Below are 20541 nucleotides of genomic sequence, written 5' to 3'. Positions count from 1 at the left end.
TTTTGCACTCTCTCACCACTCTCTTTACCTTTCTTTTACTCTCCATATACTCTGCTCTTCTTATAACACTTCTGCTTTGTAAAAACCTCTCATAAGCTACCTTTTTCTCTTTTATCACACCCTTTACTTCATCATTCCACCAATCACTCCTCTTTCCTCCTGCCCCCACCCTCCTATAACCACAAACTTCTGCCCCACATTCTAATACTGCATTTTTAAAACTATTCCAACCCTCTTGGTTTTCTTCTGTTTCTTTCTAGTTCTTGTTCTTGTTTATTTCCTCTTATCTCCATGTGGAAGTGGAGCAGAATTCTTCCTCCTTAAGCCATGTTTGTTGTAAGAGGCGACTAAAATGCTGGGAGCAAGGGGCTAGTAACCCCTTCTCCTGCATAAATTACTAAATTTAAAGGTCAAAACTTTTGTTTTTCTTTTTGGGCCAACCTGCCTCAGTGGGATACAGCCAGTTTGTTGAAAGAAAGAAAGAACACACAAGATAACAGGTATGTCCTGCTACTTTTACTTACACTTGGGTCACACTACACATGCATGTATATGTTTATATATACACACTCATCTGAGTTTTCTTTGATTTTATCTTAATAATTCTTGTTCTTATTACATTTCCTGTCAAATCCATGGAGAAGTGGAATAAGAATCCTCTCTACATAAGCCATGCTTGTTGTAAAAGCAACTAATATGCTGGGAGCAATGGGCTGGTAACCCCTTTTCTCATAGAGCTTACTAGAAATAATAAGAAAAATCAAAATTGTTGTATCTGAGTGCCTCTGCAAAGACATTGATTATGTATAAATGATGATGAAAGTGTTGAGCAGTGATGAAAGTTTTTTCTTTCTTTTTGGGTCACCCTGTCTTGGTGGGAAATGGCTGACTTGTTAAAAAAATATATATATACAGTCATTTGGTTTGGTCATTTAGAAAGGATGGAGCAGAATACAATGACTTGGTGGGCGTATAAATCTGTAGCAGAGGGAAGGAGGGGTATGGGTCATCCTAGGAAATGATTGAGGGAGGGGGTGAAAGAGGTTTTGCATGCAAGGGGCTTGGATATGCAGCAGGCATGTCTGAGCATATTAGATAGGTGTAAATGAAGATGAATGGTTTTGGGGACCTGATGAGCTGTTGGAGTGTGAGCAGGGTAATATTTTGTAAAGGGATTCAGGGAAACCGGTTAGCTGGACTTGAGTCCTGGAGGTGGGAAGTACAATGCCTGCACTTTAAAGAGGGGTTTGGTATATTGGCTGTTTGGAGTGACATCTACACTATCATATCTGGGCACCTCTGCAAAGACAGTGATTATGTGTGAATGATGGTGAAAGTGTTTCTTTTTTGGGTCACCCTGCTTTGGTGGGAGAAGGCTGGCATGTTGAAAAAAAAAAAAACAGTCACTGGACATGTTCCTTGAACTGCTGCAGTCTATGGAACCCTTTGATAGATGGTGTCATGCAGTGGTGTCTTACACTCCTTGCACATAAAATGAGTGTCTCTGCATCTTTGTGGCCATTATTTTGTACATGCACAGATATAACATCTCTTCTGAGCCCATTTCTTCTTAGTTGAAGGAAGTTGTATTACGAAGTCATCACCTTGCCGCCTCAAACGAGTACGTAATTGGTGATCAGTTCATGGATGGTTTTTTATTGTAGGTGTTGAGACCTGGTACTTGAATATAGTTGTCTGATGACAAACAGAATTCACCATACGGTGGTCTGTTGCCAGTCTTTACTTGGAACATATTATATGCATTAGTATGGCAGTGTCCATGAGATGGAAGAAGAGTTTCATGTACCACTTGTAACTTGTGAACAAAATTGGCAAACCCAGTTTGCATGTCACATTTGTCCAACTTATGAATATTTTGTATGTAGTTAGTCACTGTTGTAGGTTATAACCCCTTGACTGTCGCAACTCCAAATCCTGAGGTGTCTCCTGGTGTCACAAAATTCCCCCCTCATTATTTTTTCTTATAAAATGATAGAGAATCTTTTCCCGATTGTAATGATGCCAAAAGAACAAAATTTGATGGAAAACTGATGGAATTATGCACTCGTCAAGTTAGCAACCTCTGCGATATTTACGAATCAGCAATTTTGCCCAATTTGAGCTCTATTTTCGGCTAATTCCATTGTTCCAGTTGACCAAACTCATAGCTATTTCTTTAGAACTCCAGTTTTTCTATCGATTGAGTACAAGAAAGTGCCCATTTACCGATTTCAACTACCCAATAACGTTGTCAGAAATTTGCAATTTGGCCAATTTCACAAAAATTTAAAAATATGACAATTTCAAAATAGGTTCCAGAATGAACAATGCAAACATTCCTGGCTCTAAAATAACATTTTCTATGTTCATCAGTCACATCTCCACGCCTCTCTGATATTGCTCTTGCTTTCTATTTTGAATTTTTATTCAAACAAAAAATAAAAGATTTACTGTTATGCAGACTACTGCAGTATTGTAATAATTGTATAAATAATGTCAACCCATTCATGACTGCATATTAGAATAGCTACTTGGACATTTATTGGAAAATGACATCATTTGTTTACTTTTGAACATCGGCAAAAATCAAACATTTCAAGGTTCTTTTCATAGTAAAACCAATCAAAATCACTTCTTTTTCTATGTTTTCCATTCTATCAAATGAGACCAAGAAAATGAGAATACAACCATAAATACTATAAGAAAATAGACCACAAAGTCGGCATTTTAATTACAGGTGACGGAAAAGAATAACAGAGCGGCTAAAAGAGGCCATTATATCTGAAATGCGTAGGGAGTCACTGGTCAGAGAAATAGCAAACATCGAACTTAAGCTAAAGGAATCTTATAGGAGTCAGGAATTCTGGGAAGAACTAAAAGCCATAAATGAAATCGAAAAAACCCAAAGTATTTCTTTTCTTTTGCCAAATCAAAGTTGAGAACAACATCCAGTATTGGGCCCCTACTTAAACAAGATGGGTCCTACACAGATGATAGCAAGGAAATGAGTGAGCTACTCAAGTCCCAATATGACTCAGTTTTTAGCAAGCCGCTTACCAGACTGAGAGTCGAAGACCAAAATGAATTTTTTATGAGAGAGCCACAGAATTTGGTAAACACAAGCCTGTCTGATGTTATCCTGATGCCAAATGACTTTGAACAGGCGATAAATGACATACTCATGCACTCTGCCCCAGGGCCAGACTCATGGAACTCTTGTGTTCATCAAGAACTGCAAGAAGCCCCTATCACGAGCTTTTACCATCCTATGGAGAGGGAGCATGGACACGGGGGTCGTCCCACAGTTACTAAAAACAACAGACATAGCCCCACTCCACAAAAGGGGCAGTAAAGCAATAGCAAAAAACTACAGACCGATAGCACTAACATCCCATATCATAAAAATCTTTGAAAGGGTCCTAAGAAGCAAGATCGCCACCCATCTAGATACCCATCAGTTACACAACCCAGGGCAACATGGGTTTAGAGCAGGTTGCTCCTGTCTGTCTCAACTACTGGATCACTACGACAAGGTCCTAGATGAACTAGAAGACAAAAAGAATGCAGATGTAATATATACAGACTTTGCAAAAGCCTTCGACAAGTGTGACCATGGCGTAATAGCGTACAAAAGTGTGGTAAAGGAATAACAGGAAAAGTTGGTAGATGGATCTATAATTTCCTCACAAACAGAACACAAAGAGTAGTAGTCAACAGAGTAAAGTCTGAGGCGGCTATGGTGAAAAGCTCTGTTCCTCAAGGAACAGTACTCGTTCCCATCTTTTTTCTCATCCTCATATCTGACATAGACAAGGATGTCAGCCACAGCACCGTGTCTTCCTTTGCAGATGACACCCGAATCTGCATGACAGTGTCTTCCATTGCAGACACTGCAAGGCTCCAGGCGGACATCAACCAAATCTTTCAATGGGCTGCAGAAAACAATATGAAGTTCAACGATGAGAAATTTCAATTACTCCGATATGGTAAACATGAGGAAATTAAAACTTCCTGAGAGTACAAAACAAATTCTGGCCACAAAATAGAGTGAAAAACCAACGTCGAAGACCTGGGAGTGGTCATGTCGGAGGATCTCACCTTCAAGGACCTTAACATTGTATTAGTCGCATCTGCTAGAAAAATGACAGGATGGATAATGAGAACCTTCAAAACTAGGGATGCCAAGCCCATGATGACAGTCTTCAGGTCGCTTGTTCTATCTAGGCTGGAATATTGCTGCACACTAACAGCACCTTTCAAAGCAGGTGGAATTACTGACCTAGAAAATGTACAGAGAACCTTCACGGTGCACATAACGGAGATAAAACACCTCAGTTACTGGGAGCGCTTGAAGTTCCTGAACCTGTACTCCCTGGAATGCAGGCAGGAGAGACACATGATTATATACACCTGGAAAATCCTAGTGGGACTAGTACCGAGCTTGCACACGAAAATCACTCAAAATGAAAGCAAAAGACTCAGCAGACGATGCAACATCCCCCCAATGAAAAGCAGGAGTGTCACTAGCACGTTAAGAGACAATACAATAAGTGTCAGGGGCCCGAGACTGTTCAACTGCCTCCCAGCATACATAAGGGGGATTACCAATAGACCCCTGGCAGTCTTCAAGCAGGCACTGGACAAGCACCTAAAGTCGGTACCTGACCAGCCGGGCTGTGGCTCGTATGTTGGATTGTGTGCAGCCAGCAGTAACAACCTGGTTGATCAGGCTCTGATCCACCAGGAGGCCTGGTCACAGACCGGGCCGTGTGGGCGTTGACTCCCGGAACTCTCTCCAGGTAAACTCCAGGTAAACAGTAAATGCTTGATATAAAAGGCTAGTGGGAGATTATCCAAGTGTATGTTAAATCAGAAAAATGTTTAAGAATAGCAATAAAACTTAGTAAAGTACTCTGCTGTATACCTAATAAAGTGCTATACACACAATTTATATACTGTGATAAACATTGAAAAAAATGGAGTTAAAAGTAAAATTTACCCAATAAAGAATTTTACCCATAATTTTAAAATTCCATTATATCAGGGTCCATTATGTCAAGGGCGTACTGTATCTTGGTTCAATCCAGTAATACTTTGGAGTAATATTTTTATTCTGGTGTGTGTATAAATTGTTTTGGTTTTCTCACTTGTCTTGTACCCTTGAAGTTTCACTTATCTTTTACATGTTTTCGTTCGTCTCTTCAGATCTCAGTATGATGAGGAAGGAGATCGTGCAGCCCTGCTGGAGGAGGTGTTGGCACACCTTAGTGAAAGTGATCAAACCCTTGCCACCGGCCAAAGCAGGTCAACTTCCCGGGAGTTAGCTGGCATACTTCGCAACCTCAAAAAAATTGAGCATGCTTTAGAAGGTACTGCATAACCAAATTTATGTTTACAGCGATTACTTTTAGACACTTGATACGTCTTTTTTTTTTTATCTAGCAGCTCTATGTGTAGAATTCTTTTTTTTTTATTTTAAATGCAGTATTTTGTTTAAATCAGTTACGGTGGACCCTTGGTTATCGGCTATAATCTGTTCCAGAAGGTCAGCCTACATCCGAAAAGGCCAAAAACCGAAATAATATTTCCCATATGATAGAGTGGATAGAGGAGCAATGTGGCAGATGTTGCAAGTATATGGAATAGGTGGTAAGTTATTAAATGCTGTAAAGAGTTTTTATGAGGATAGTGAGGCTCAGGTTAGGGTGTGTAGAAGAGAGGGAGACTACTTCCCGGTAAAAGTAGGTCTTAGACAGGTATGTGTAATGTCACCATGGTTGTTTAATATATTTATAGATGGGGTTGTAAAGGAAGTAAATGCTAGGGTGTTTGGGAGAGGGGTGGGATTAAATTATGGGGAATCAAATTCAAAATGGGAATTGACACAGTTACTTTTTGCTGATGATACTGTGCTTATGGGAGATTCTAAAGAAAAATTGCAAAGGTTAGTGGATGAGTTTGGGAATGTGTGTAAAGGTAGAAAGTTGAAAGTGAACATAGAAAAGAGTAAGGTGATGAGGGTGTCAAATGATTTAGATAAAGAAAAATTGGATATCAAATTGGGGAGGAGGAGTATGGAAGAAGTGAATGTTTTCAGATACTTGGGAGTTGACGTGTCGGCGGATGAGTTTATGAAGGATGAGGTTAATCATAGAATTGATGAGGGAAAAAAGGTGAGTGGTGCGTTGAGGTATATGTGGAGTCAAAAAACGTTATCTATGGAGGCAAAGAAGGGAATGTATGAAAGTATAGTAGTACCAACACTCTTATATGGGTGTGAAGCTTGGGTGGTAAATGCAGCAGCGAGGAGACGGTTGGAGGCAGTGGAGATGTCCTGTTTAAGGGCAATGTGTGGTGTAAATATTATGCAGAAAATTTGGAGTGTGGAAATTAGGAGAAGGTGTGGAGTTAATAAAAATATTAGTCAGAGGGCAGAAGAGGGGTTGTTGAGGTGGTTTGGTCATTTAGAGAGAATGGATCAAAGTAGAATGACATGGAAAGCATATAAATCTATAGGGGAAGGAAGGCGGGGTAGGGATCGTCCTCGAAAGGGTTGGAGAGAGGGGGTAAAGGAGGTTTTGTGGGTAAGGGGCTTGGACTTCCAGCAAGCGTGCGTGAGCGTGTTAGATAGGAGTGAATGGAGACGAATGGTACTTGGGACCTGACGATCTGTTGGAGTGTGAGCAGGGTAATATTTAGTGAAGGGATTCAGGGAAACCGGTTATTTTCATATAGTCGGACTTGAGTCCTGGAAATGGGAAGTACAATGCCTGCACTTTAAAGGAGGGGTTTGGGATATTGGCAGTTTGGAGGGATATGTTGTGTATCTTTATATGTGTATGCTTCTAGACTGTTGTATTCTGAGCACCTCTGCAAAAACAGTGATTATGTGCGAGTGTGGTGAAAGTGTTGAATGATGATGAAAGTATTTTCTTTTTGGGGATTTTCTTTCTTTTTTGGGTCACCCTGCCTCGGTGGGAGACGGCCGACTTGTTGGAAAAAAAAAAAAAAAACTATTAATCCATTCCAGACACCCAAAAATATTAACAAAAAAATACATTTTTTAAAGATTAACTATAGTTTTACATACATAAAACAATGAGAACTAAATAAAATAAATGAACATTTAAATCACTATTACATACCTTTATTGTCGGCTTATGGAAGACAGGGAGGAAAGAGGGAGGACTGATTATTGTTTGGAAAGGGTATTTCCCTCCATAACGACTTCAGATATCAAAGCCGTCTCTGGGATTACTTCCCTTCTTTTTCTTTTACTGCCGCTAGGACCAGCTTGAGAGTCACTGCACCCTTCGCACAAAACAACTGTCCAGAGAGGTCCGTTTCTGGCGTCTCTTTAAGATTTGCCTGAAGTGGGACAAGGTTTTGTCACTTGAACATGTTGCAGATATGGCTTGTTTCAGCTTGGTCAGGGTGATATTTCTCTACAAAACTTTGCAACTCACTCCACTTTGCACACATGTCCTTAATCACTGAAGAAGGCACCTTCTCCCCTCTCTCTTTCTCCTCCTCTAAAGCAATTTCCTCAGCTGCGATCTGTTGCTGTTGCAGATGAAGGTCTTGCAGCTCTTCAGTGGTTAGCTCTTCCCTGTGGTCCTCCACCAACTTTTCATCAACATCCTGGCCACTCACATCCAACCCCATGGACTTCCCCAAAGACACGATAGATTCCACAACAGGCATAGGGTTGTCAGGGTCAGCCTCAGACCCTTCAGAATCCTTGTCGAAGGACACATTCTGGCCACAATTTTCTCCAAGCAGAGTTCAAAATCCTGGAAGACACTCCTTGCCAAGCCTTACCTGTAAGCCTTATGCAGTGGAGGATATTGAAGTGATTCCTCCAGAACTCTCTTAGGGTCAAGTCAGTGTCCTAGGTCACTTCAAAGCACCTTCAAAGCATTTCTTTCATGTAGAGTTTTTTGAAGTTAGAAATGACCTGCTGGTCCATGGGCTGGATGAGAGGAGTCTTGTTAGGAGGCAAGAACTTCACTGTTATAAAACTTAAGTCCCTAAACAAATGGTCTTCCAAGTCTATAGGGTGAGCAGGAGCATTGTCCAGTATCAGGAGGCATTTGAGTGGCAATTTATTTTCCTGGAGGTATTTTTTAACACTCAGGCCAAACACTTCATGGACCCAGTCAATGAAAATTTGCCTTGTGACCCATGCCTTATTATCAGCTTTCCACAACACACACAATTTACTCTTGACGTCATTGTTTTTCTTGAACACTCTGGGATTTTCAGAGTGATACTCCAGTAAAGGCTTCACTTTGAAATCCCCACTAACGTTACCACAGAACAAAAGAATAAGCTTATCCTTCATAGGTTTGTGTCCTGGCAGTGCCTTTTCCTCTTGCGTGATGTAGATCCTCTTTGGCATTTTCTTCCAGAAGAGGCCTGTTTCGTCACAATTGAAGACTTGTTGGGGGAGGAATCCTTCAGCCTCTACGTACTCCTTAAATTCATGCACGAATTCTTCAGCCGCGCATTTGTCTGACCTTGCAGCCTCGCCATGCCTTACAACACTGTGTATGCCACTACGTTTCTTAAATCTCTCGAACCAGCCTTTGCTGGCCCTAAATTCACTAAGAGCAGCACTCTTTCCAGGCATTTTATTCACAAGATCTGCATGCAACTTCCTTGCCTTTTCACAAATGATTGACTCCACAACACTATCTCCTGTTAATTGTTTATCATTGATCCACACCAACAATAGCTTCTCCACATCTTTGATTATTGGTGACCTTTGTTTCGTTAGCATATTTACCCCTTTCGCAACATTAGCTTCCTTAATTTCTACTTTCTTTGCCAGGATGGAAGTGATTGTTGATTTGGATTTCCCATACATCCTGGCAAGTTGCAGCACACGTACACCACTCTTGTACATTGCTACAATTCCTTTTTTTAATTCCATCGTGTTTCTCACTTTCTTTACCAAGGGAACTTTCTTTGGGCCCATGGTGGCTTATTTTGCAGTTGCACTCAATAAACACCCAGAAAAACAATAGATTATAACAAAATATTTGGATGAATGCGTGGAGTCTTCCTGAGAGACACGTCCAAACTGACTCATGAATGTGGCAGAGTGGCGGGATGGATGCGTCCAATACGGCCGATTTCCGAGTTGACAGCTGAAATCTGGAATAGAATTTCGGCCTAAAAAGCAGCCAAGATCCGAATTGGCCAATATCCGGAACAGCTGATAACCGAGGGTCCACTGTACTGTGTTAGTAAAGTTTGGTTCTGTACAATGAATAACTTTAAGAAAGTTCTTCATGACATAACAGCCTTAAATACTAAAAGATGGCATTCACTGTAAAAGTATATAGAGGAGTGAAGTACAGTAAAAATAATTGAGGGAAAGACACTTGGTGTTGAGCTGGTACAGTGGACCCCTGGATTACGTCGTCATCGGAATATGTAATATTCGGAATAAGTAATGTTTTTTCGTCAAAATATTGGCTTGGTGATCGTCACTGAACTCTGTATAAGTCATTTGTCTGGAACGTGTCTGTGCGGCCTGAGCGGCCCCAACACTCCATGTCCAGCCAGTGTGCCATTGTTTACCAACCAGTGAGAACGATTCTACACTTTCATACGATACATTTTGTATTCCATTCTTTTTACTGCTTGTAACTGCTAAATGAGCCACCATGGGCCCAAAGAAAGTTCCTAGTGCCAGCCAGCCCTTTGGTAAAGGGCTGAGAGAGAGGAGAGAATGTGCCTCTTTCAGTGATTTTGCAATATGTACAATACTAAAGCAGCAGGAGTCGATAAAGGCAATAGCGCTAGTCAGCGATAAAGTATAGCATTAACAGTGTAGCAAGTAAGTTAAGCGATTAATTGGTAGAAAAAGGACAGCTTGAAATTGACTCCTTGATTGTTGTTGGAGGTACACCTACCATCCGACTTACGACCTGCTTGACTTACGACCACTCGACTTACGACCGTGTTTTTTATGCCAAATTTCTGGGAAATAAACAACTATTTGTGTTGTACACAGTGTTTATCCTAAACCTTACAGTATAAAATACAGGACTAACAGCATAAAAAGTAAAGTAAAACATGAAATACCAAAATAAAACAAAATAAAGTCATTACAAAAATGTTTTGTTGATATTCAGTAGTAAAGTTCGGCTTACGACCATTTCGACTTACGACCAGTTTCTCGGAACCGAACTCGGTCATAAGTCGGATGGTAGGTGTATATAGGGCTACTAACATTGCCGTCTCTGCTGCCTCTTGTTGCCGCCTTCACCACCACTATGTAAGGCTTATCTTTCAGTGGCCCTTATACACTCAACAACAAACAACACACCACTCATGACATTCTTAATGCCAGATTTTATTCATTCTAGAATACATATCATGTTTCTATGTTATTAATATTGTTTATTATGTCATATTATATGAGTTGTGCTAGATAAATAAGTTGTAGAACTGATATTAGTGTCATATTGAAGGACTATCTTGTCCTGTCTCCTAACACAATACCTAACATTCGCCAGAAACAGACCTCTCTAGAACACTTTTTTGAGCGACAGGGGTCCAGTGACTCTCAGGCTGGTCCTAGTGGTATTAAAAAACAAAGAAGGGAAGTAACCCAGGATAAGGACTTGGTACCTGAAGTCTTTATGGAAGGGGATTTCCCTTCCAAATAATTGTAAATTTACTCCTCCATCCTTTTCCCTCCTTCCGTCTTCCATACATCACCATGTCGTCAGTAAAGGTAAGTGTGATGTTATTATTGTTTTAGTCTTCGTGTATCATTGTTTTCTGTGTAGGTAAATGTATATTTCATGTAGAAAACATTTTTTGTTAATACTTTTGGGTGTCTGAAATGGATTAGTTGGATTTCCATTATTTCTTATGGGGAAAATTAATTCGGAATTCATCAGATTTGGGATAAGTCGCTCTCTCTGGAACAGATAAATTATGAAAACCGGGGGTCCACTGTATATGGAAAAAAAGTGTAAGCTGCTTTGCAAATATTCAGTTTGCAGAATTTGCATTAAACATTTTTAAATGGGCTGCAAATATAAATTTTATACATGTCAGAGTGGAATGTTAGGTTAAATACTTGCAAATTTGTTTTCATGCTATGATTTCTTAATTACTAAATAGATTATGGGATATTTAGTACATATTTCACATGCTTGAATATTATATAAGCAGTTATATGTGATTTAACTTCTTTGCAGTTACCATATACAAATTAATTTGAGTGTCTTCATGAAAATACGGTGGACCCTTGGTTATCGGCCAACTCGGTTATCACCTGTTTTATTGGCAGAAATTTTATTCCAGTTATTGGCCATTATTTCGCTTGTTGGCCATAGTGGATGCGTCCACCCGCCCACCTGCCAGCCACAGGTGCATTCGTGAGTCAGTCTGGCTGTGTGTCTGGGCAAGTGAGGAAACTTCTCATTCATCCAGACATTTTGCTATAATCCATTGTTTTTTGTCATTATTGATTGAGTGCAACTGCAAAATGAATAATCATGGCTCAAACAAAGTTCCTAGTAAAGCTCCTTTCATAAAGAAAGTGAGAAACATGATGGAATTTAAGAAAGAAGTTGTTGAAAAGTATGAGAGCGGTGTTCAAGTGCTAGAACTTGCCAGGATGTATGGGAAATCCAAATCAACAATCACTTCCATCCTGGCAAAGAAAGTAGAAATCAAGGAAGCTAATGTTATGAAAGGGAGTTTAGCAGGGAGGCAGGAAGTGTAGCAGGAAGGCATGGAATGTAGGGAGGCAGTGTGTAGCAGGAAGGCATGGAATGTAGGGAGGGAGTGTGTAGCAGGGAGTGTAGGAGGAATGCAGGGGGTGTAGCATGGAGGGAGGGAGTGCAGCAGGCAGGCAGGGAGTGTAGCAGGCAGGCAGGGAGTGTAGTAGGGAGGCATGGTTTAGCAGGGAGTGTAGGAGGAAGGCAGGGAGTGTAGCATGGAGGGAGGAAGTGTAGCATGGAGGGAGGGAGTGTAGCAGGCAGGCAGGAAGTGTAGTAGGGAGGCAGGGAGTGTAGCAGGCATCCATGGAGTGTAGCAGGCATCCAGGGAGTGTAGCAGGCATGCAAGGAGTGTAGCATGGAGGGAGGGAGTGTAGCAGGCAGGCATGGAATGTACAGAGGCAGTGTGTACCAGGGAGTGTAGGAGGAATGCAGGGAGTGTAGCAGGCAAGCAGGGAGAGTAGTAGGGAGGCATGGTGTAGCAGGGAGTGTAGCAGGCAGGCAGGGAGTGTAGTAGGGAGGCAGGGAGTGTAGCAGGCATGCAGGGAGTGTAGCATGGAGGGAAGGAGTGTAGCAGGCAGGCAGGGAGTGTAGCAGGGAGTGTAGTAGGGAGGCAGTGTGTAGCAGGGAGTGTAGGAGGAAGGCAGGGATTGTAGCAGGCATGCAGGGAGTGTAGCAGGTATGCAGGGAGTGTAGCAGGCAGGCAGGGAGTGTAGCAGGAGGGCAGGGTGTGTAGTAGGGAGGCAGTGTGTAGCAGGGAGTGTAGGAGGAAGGCAGGGAGTGTAGCAGACATGCAGGGAGTGTAGCATGGAGGGAGGGAGTGTAGCAGGAAGGCAGGGAGTGTAGTAGGGAGGCAGTGTGTAGCAGGGAGTGTAGGAGGAAGGCAGGGAGTGTAGCAGGTATGCAGGAGTGTAGCATGGAGGGAGGGAGTGTAGCAGGCAGGCAGGTAGTGTAGTAGGGAGGCAGGGTGTAGCAGGGAGTGTAGGAGGAAGGCAGGGAGTGTATCATGGAGGGAGGGAGTGTAGTATGGAGGGAGAGAGTGTAGCATGGAGGGAGGGAGGGAGTGTAGTAGGGAGACAGTGTGTAGCAGGGAGTGTAGGAGGAAGGCAGGGAGTGTAGCAGGTATGCAGGAGTGTAGCATGGAGGGAGGGAGTGTAGCAGGCAGGCAGGTAGTGTAGTAGGGAGGCAGGGTGTAGCAGGGAGTGTAGGAGGAAAGCAGGGAGTGTATCATGGAGGGAGGGAGTGTAGTATGGAGGGAGAGAGTGTAGCATGGAGGGAGGGAGTGTAGCATGGAGGGAGGGAGTGTAGCAGGGAGGCAGGGAGTGTATCAGGCAGGCAGGGAGTGTAGCAGGCAGGCAGGAAATGTAGTAGGGAGGCAGGGTGTAGGAGGAAGGCAGGGAGTGTAGCATGGAGGGAGGTAGTGTAGCAGGCAGGCAGGGAGTGTAGTAGGGAGGCAGGGTGTAGCAATGAGTGTAGGAGGAATGCAGGGAGTGTAGCAGGCATGCAGGGAGTGTAGCAGGGAGTGTAACAGGCAGGCAGGGAGTGTAGTAGGGAGGCAGGGTGTAGCAGGGAGTGTAGCATGGAGGAAGTGTAGCAGGAAGTGTAGCAGGCAGGCAGGGAGTGTAGGAGGAAGGCAAGGAGTGTAGCGGGGAGGCAGTACCCCAGTGGAAATAAATCACTCTGTCTGACTTTTTTGGGTTATCCTAGGTTCTTTACACATATGGTGTGGAAGGCAGGCAGGGAGTATAGCAGGCAGGGAGGGAGTGTAGGAGGCAGGCAGGGAGTGTAGCGGGGAGGCAGGAAGTGTAGCATGGAGGGAGGGAGTTTGGCAGGGAGTGTAGTAGGGAGGCAGGGTATAGCAGGGAGTGTAAGAGGAAGGCAGGAGGTGTAGCAAGCATGCATGGAGGGAGGGAGTGTAGCAGGTAGGCAGGGAGTGTAGTGGGGAGGCAGGAAGTGTAGCATGGAGGGAGGGAGTGTAGCATGAAGGGAGGGAGTGTAGCAGGGTGGCAGGGAGTGTAGCAGGCAAGTAGGAAGTGTAGTAGGGAGGCAGGGTGTAGCAGGGAGTGTGGAAGGGAGGCAGGAAGTGTAACAGGCATGCAGGGAGTGTAGCAGGCAGGGAGGGAAGTAACCCCAGAGAGGGCTTTGATACCTGAAGTCCTTATTCCAAACAATAATCAGTCCTCCCTCTCTCCTCCTCCCTGTCTTCCATAAGGAAACAAGAGGCTTCAATAAAGGTATGAAATAGTGATTTTAATGTTCATTTATTTATTTTATTTAGTTCTCATTGTTTTGTGTATGTGTATCTTTAAAAAATGTATTTTTTTTTTTTTAATATTTTTAGGTGTCTGGAACGGATTAATTGTATTTACATTAATTCCTATGGGAAATATTATTTTGGTTTTAGGCCAACCTTCTGAATGGATTACGGCTGATAACTGAGGGTCTACTGTAATCAAATATGAATGAATAGAAAATTATGAAATGCAGTGTAAAAGTTCCAGAAATTAGATTGAAAAGTTGGGGATCCAGATACAGTTTGCATATACAGGTCCGCCATCACAAATCCGGCAATCAGTTCTTCGGTTCCTTCAGTTATTCGGCACTAATTTTGGCTAGCATAATTTCAAATTTCCAGGGTCGCCACACCAACCTGCTGGTACTGTTTGGTGGTGCTACTTGCTGCATAAGTCATTCCAATTTCTTTTTCTCCATTTATTGTTTTAACCTGTTACTTTTAGCCCTAGCCATGGTTCCAATGAATAAAAGAAATGCTTCTCATTATGTAAAGCACCAACACAGAACATTATCCATTAAAGATAAGGTGGCTTTGAAGCCACTGTCAGTTGCCATGAGCTCAGTCTCATGAAGCAGGAGAATATGCTTTATTATTACGCTAATATCAACACTACAGCTTATTTGCCTCTCACAATTGATCTAATATGACATAAGAAACAATATAAATAACATAAAACATGTTAAATAATCCAGAATGAATAATTGGCATAACACCGAGCAGTTCGACAGAGTTATGAAGAGAAACCATACCCCCGGCCGGGATTGAACCCGCGGTCATAGAGTCTCAAAACTCCAGCCCGTCGCGTTAGCCACTAGACCAGCTAGCCACAATAAGATTCATCCAACTAGGTATATTTCTACACCATAGGAAAGTTAGCACAGGCACCTCTGTGACCACAAATGCAAGTTTTTACAGACGAATCTCCAGCTAGCGTGGCCGTGACGAACTCTAGCTCAAGTCCCTTCACTGCCGTCAACATGACTTAAGAAATCGTAATGACACGATTGCAAATAAACCATACCCCCGGCCGGGATTGAACCCGCGGTCATAGAGTCTCAAAACTCCAGCCCGTCGCGTTAGCCACTAGACCAGCTAGCCACAATAAGATTCATCCAACTAGGTATATTTCTACACCATAGGAAAGTTAGCACAGGCACCTCTGTGACCACAAATGCAAGTTTTTACAGACGAATCTCCAGCTAGCGTGGCCGTGACGAACTCTAGCTCAAGTCCCTTCACTGCCGTCAACATGACTTAAGAAATCGTAATGACACGATTGCAAATAAACCATACCCCCGGCCGGGATTGAACCCGCGGTCATAGAGTCTCAAAACTCCAGCCCGTCGCGTTAGCCACTAGACCAGCTAGCCACAATAAGATTCATCCAACTAGGTATATTTCTACACCATAGGAAAGTTAGCACAGGCACCTCTGTGACCACAAATGCAAGTTTTTACAGACGAATCTCCAGCTAGCGTGGCCGTGACGAACTCTAGCTCAAGTCCCTTCACTGCCGTCAACATGACTTAAGAAATCGTAATGACACGATTGCAAATAAACCATACCCCCGGCCGGGATTGAACCCGCGGTCATAGAGTCTCAAAACTCCAGCCCGTCGCGTTAGCCACTAGACCAGCTAGCCACAATAAGATTCATCCAACTAGGTATATTTCTACACCATAGGAAAGTTAGCACAGGCACCTCTGTGACCACAAATGCAAGTTTTTACAGACGAATCTCCAGCTAGCGTGGCCGTGACGAACTCTAGCTCAAGTCCCTTCACTGCCGTCAACATGACTTAAGAAATCGTAATGACACGATTGCAAATAAACCATACCCCCGGCCGGGATTGAACCCGCGGTCATAGAGTCATGTTGACGGCAGTGAAGGGACTTGAGCTAGAGTTCGTCACGGCCACGCTAGCTGGAGATTCGTCTGTAAAAACTTGCATTTGTGGTCACAGAGGTGCCTGTGCTAACTTTCCTATGGTGTAGAAATATACCTAGTTGGATGAATCTTATTGTGGCTAGCTGGTCTAGTGGCTAACGCGACGGGCTGGAGTTTTGAGACTCTATGACCGCGGGTTCAATCCCGGCCGGGGGTATGGTTTATTTGCAATCGTGTCATTACGATTTCTTAAGTCATGTTGACGGCAGTGAAGGGACTTGAGCTAGAGTTCGTCACGGCCACGCTAGCTGGAGATTCGTCTGTAAAAACTTGCATTTGTGGTCACAGAGGTGCCTGTGCTAACTTTCCTATGGTGTAGAAATATACCTAGTTGGATGAATCTTATTGTGGCTAGCTGGTCTAGTGGCTAACGCGACGGGCTGGAGTTTTGAGACTCTATGACCGCGGGTTCAATCCCGGCCGGGGGTATGGTTTATTTGCAATCGTGTCATTACGATTTCTTAAGTCGAGTTATGAAGAGGATATGGTGAACAAATACCATTCTCCTATCCTTGTCTTGGGGCTTATATTTGAGAAAACGGAGTGTAGCACAGGGCTAACTATGATATACACTCGTACTCCACCATAAACATGAAACAAAAAAGTTATTTTCTCTCTATAGATTATCACACATAGCAGCATATGTGTAGAGAACCTAGGATAACCCCAAAAAAGTCAACGTGGTTTATTTTTAGTACCTGGCTTGGGTTAGCCATATATGATTTTTGGTAAATATTCGATTCCCAGCCAGGGTAGAAACATTAGGCATGTTTCTTTACACCTGTTGTCTATGTTTACCCATCAGTAAATAGGTACCTGGGTGTTAGCCGACTAGTGTGGGTGTTATCCTGGGACACTGACCTAATTTTCTTGAAATACTCAGCATAACAAGTGCCTTTCTATACAGTAGTATGTCACTGATGTCAGCTAGGCCTGTATACCTTGTACATGTACGTATAGTAAATAAAGATATTATTATTATTATTAATTATTATTATATTATTATTTTCTCAGTTGTTTGTTGGGTTATCTTATTCAAACTTGGGCAATGTATGATGGAAAGATACTTCTTCACGTACACCAAAAATGAAAGAAATCAGACCATGAATGGCGGAGTTCACTTCTCAGCCATTAGCGGCCGCTTAGCGGTATATTTTTGTATGGTTGTTATGGTTATATTCTCATTTATTCGGTCTCATTTGATAGAATGAAAGCTATATTACAGAAATAGATATGAATTTGATTGCTTTTATGACGAAAAGTACTTTGAAATTGCGCTCACAGTAGCGAAAATGTTCTATTCTTTAGCGAAGCTCGAGTAAACAAATGACGTCACCATCTAATACCTGTCTGCCTGCCAGTCTAAATTCCAGTACGGAGTCAAGAATGGATTGACATTATTTATACAATTATTACAATAATGCAGTAGTCTGCATAACAGTAAATCTTCTATTTTTTTTGTGAATAAAAATTCCAAATGGTAAGCAAGAGTAATATAAGAGGGGCCTGTAGCCGTGACTAATTAACAGGGAAAATGTTATTTTAGTGCCATGAATGTCTGCATTGTTTATTCTGGACCCTATTTTGAAATTGGCATCTGTTGAAATTTGTGTGAAATCGGCCAAATTGCCATTTCTGACCACTTTATTGGGTAATTGAAATAAGTGAATGGGCGGTTTCTTGTACTCAGTTGACAGATAAATAAGTTTATTCAGGTATACACAAATACAGTTACATAGACTATCATACATAGCAGTGTATGTATAAAGAACCTAGGATAACCCAGAAAAGTCAGACAAAGTGACTTATTTCCAGTTCCTGGCTTGGGCTTGCCATATATGATTTTTGGTAAATATTTTTTTTTCTCGGTTGTTTGTTGGGCTATCTCATTGAAACTTGGGCAATGTATGATGGAAAGATGCTTCTTAACGTACAACAAAAATAAAAAAGACGGACGATAAATAAGGGAGTTCAATTCTCAGCCATTAGCCGCCTCTTTGCAGTATATTTTCGTATGGTTTTTATGGTTGTATTCTCATGTTTTGGACTCATTTGATAGAATGGAAGATATATTACAGAAATAGACATGATTTTGATTGCTTTCATAATGAAAAGTACCTTGAAATTGAGCTCAAAGTAGCGGAAATGTTCGATTTTTGCCGATGTTCAATGAACTGTGTAAGTGAAGTTGGTTAATTTTATTAAGTGTATTCTAACCTAACCACTCTGTAATTCGGCAAACTCAGCAATCCTGCACACTACAGGTCCCAATGATGCCGGATTTGTGATGGAGGACCTGTACTCTACTGTATGTACATTAATGAACACATTCAAAGTAAATTTATTATCTTACTAATGAAGCATTCTTTGCTAAATTATAATTGTATAGAATGACAGGTGTGGTCTACATATCCCCTACCCATTATAAAACCTCCTTGTTCATCTGCAGTCCTGCTGTTTGTCTGACCTCTAATTCTTTCACTAATAACCGTAGCATGCACTTTACCTGGTATACTCAGCAAACTTATTCTTTCAACAAATCAGCCGTATCCCACTGAGGCAGTGTGGCCCAAAAGGAAAAATGAAAGTTTCTCCTTTTAATTTTAGTAATATATACAGGAGAAGTGGTTACTAGCTCCTTGCTCCCAGCATTTTAGTCACCTCTTATGACACGCATGGCTCACAGAGGAAGAATTCTGTTCCACTTCCCCATTAAGATAAGAGGAAATAAACAAGAACAAGAACTAGTAAGGAAATAGAAGAAAACTCAGAGGGGCATGTGTATATATATGCTTGTCTGTATGTTCAGTGTGACCTAAGTGTAAGTAGAAGTAGCAAGATGCACCTGAAATCTTGCATGTTTGAGAGAAAAAGGACACCAGCAATCCTACCATCATGTAAAACAATTACAGGCTTCCATTTCACACACACTTAGCAAGAAGGTAGTACCTCCCCGGGATGTTGCTGTTTGCAAGGCAAACTTTTTTTTTTTTATCATGTTGGCCATTTCCCACCGAGGCAGGGTGACCCATAAAGAAAGAAAAACCCCAAAAGAAAGGAAAAACTTTCATTACCATTCAACACTTTCACCATAATCACATAATCACTCTCTTTGCAGAGGTGCTCAGATACAACAGTTTAGATGTCACTCCAAACAGCCAATATCCCAAACCCCTCCTTTAAAGTGGAGGCATTGTACTTCTCACCTCCAGGACTAAAGTCAGGTTAACCAGTTTCCTTGAATCCCTTCACTAAATATTACACTGCTAACACTCCAACAGCTTGTCAGGTCCCAAAAACCACTTGTTTACATTCACTCCTATCTAACATGCTCACACATGCCTGCTGCATGTTCAAGCCCCTTGTACATAAAACCTCTTTTACCCCCTCCTGCCATCCTTTTCTAGGATGACCCCTCCTCCCCTCCCCTACAGATTTACACACCCTCTAAGTCATCCTGTTATGTTCCATCCATGTTGAGGTGATCTGGTTATTTAACCAGATCACCTCAACATTCCCTCTTCATCCCTGTGAATAATTTTAGTAACTCCACACCTCCACCTAATTTCCACACTATGAATTCTCTGCATAATATTTACACCACACATTGCCTTTAGACAAGACATGTCTACAGCCTCCAGCCTCCTCCTTGCTGCAGCATTTACAGCCCATACGTCACACCCATGTAAAAGTGTTGGTACCACTGTACTCTTGTACATTCTCTTCTTTGCCTCCATGGATAATGTTATTCGCCTACACTGATACCTCAGTGTACCACTCGCATTGTTTCCTTCATCAGTTCATAAACCCATCTGGTGACAAGTCTACTCCCAAATATCTGAATACATTCAGTTCTTACACACTTTCTCCCTAACTCATTTGATACCATCATCACCTTACTCTTAACTAAGTTCACTTTCATTTTTCTTCCTTTACGCACCCTCCCAAACTCGTCCACTAACCTTTGCGACTTCTCTTTGGACTCTCTCAAAAGAACAGTATCACGAGCAAAAAGTACCTGTGTCAACTCCTATTTTGTATTTGATTCCACATAATTTAATCCCACCACTCCCCAACACCCTAGCATTTACTTCTTGTACAATCCCATCTATAAATATGTTAAACAACCATAGTGACATTACACATCCCTGTCTAAGGCCTACTTTTACTGGATATTAATCTCTCCTACACACCCTAACCTGAGCCTCACTATCCTCATAAAAACTCTTTACAGCATTTAGTAACATACTGCCTGCTCCATACACTTGCAACATCTGTCACATTGCTCCCCTATCCACCTTGTCATATGCCTACCTTTATTTGAATATTGTTCACTTATATGCTTCAATGTAAATGCTTGGTCTACACATCCCATACCCATTCTAAGGCCTCCATGTTTATCTGCAATCCTGCTTTGTCTTACCTTTATTTCTTTCCATAATAACCCTACCATAGACTACCTGGTATACTCAGTAAATTTATTCCCCTGTAATTTTTACAATCTCTTTAGTTCCCCTTCTCTCTATGTAAATTAACTGTTCATGCTCTCTA

General features: G+C 42.0%; 1 protein-coding gene across 15 annotated transcripts in view; it reads left to right on the top strand.

Annotated features, from left to right (window-relative positions):
• LOC128694611 (nucleolar protein dao-5) overlaps window positions 1–20541 on the top strand; it is a 541519-nt gene that overhangs the window by 497613 nt on the left and 23365 nt on the right. For all 15 annotated transcript variants that reach the window (XR_011393390.1, XR_011393389.1, XR_011393388.1 and 12 more), the window contains one exon: window positions 5206–5369. Coding sequence is in view for 12 of the 15 variants with exons in the window: in XM_070095641.1 (XP_069951742.1) it covers window positions 5206–5369 (164 nt within the window). In the remaining 3 variants the exon portion in view is untranslated. The remainder of the gene's footprint in view (window positions 1–5205; window positions 5370–20541) is intronic.

This window comes from Cherax quadricarinatus, chromosome 51 (assembly GCF_038502225.1).
Source record: "Cherax quadricarinatus isolate ZL_2023a chromosome 51, ASM3850222v1, whole genome shotgun sequence".
NCBI classification, from domain to species: Eukaryota; Metazoa; Arthropoda; class Malacostraca; order Decapoda; family Parastacidae; genus Cherax; species Cherax quadricarinatus.
Note: the sequence above shows the minus strand (reverse complement) of the source record. Positions and strands in the feature narration are given on the sequence as shown.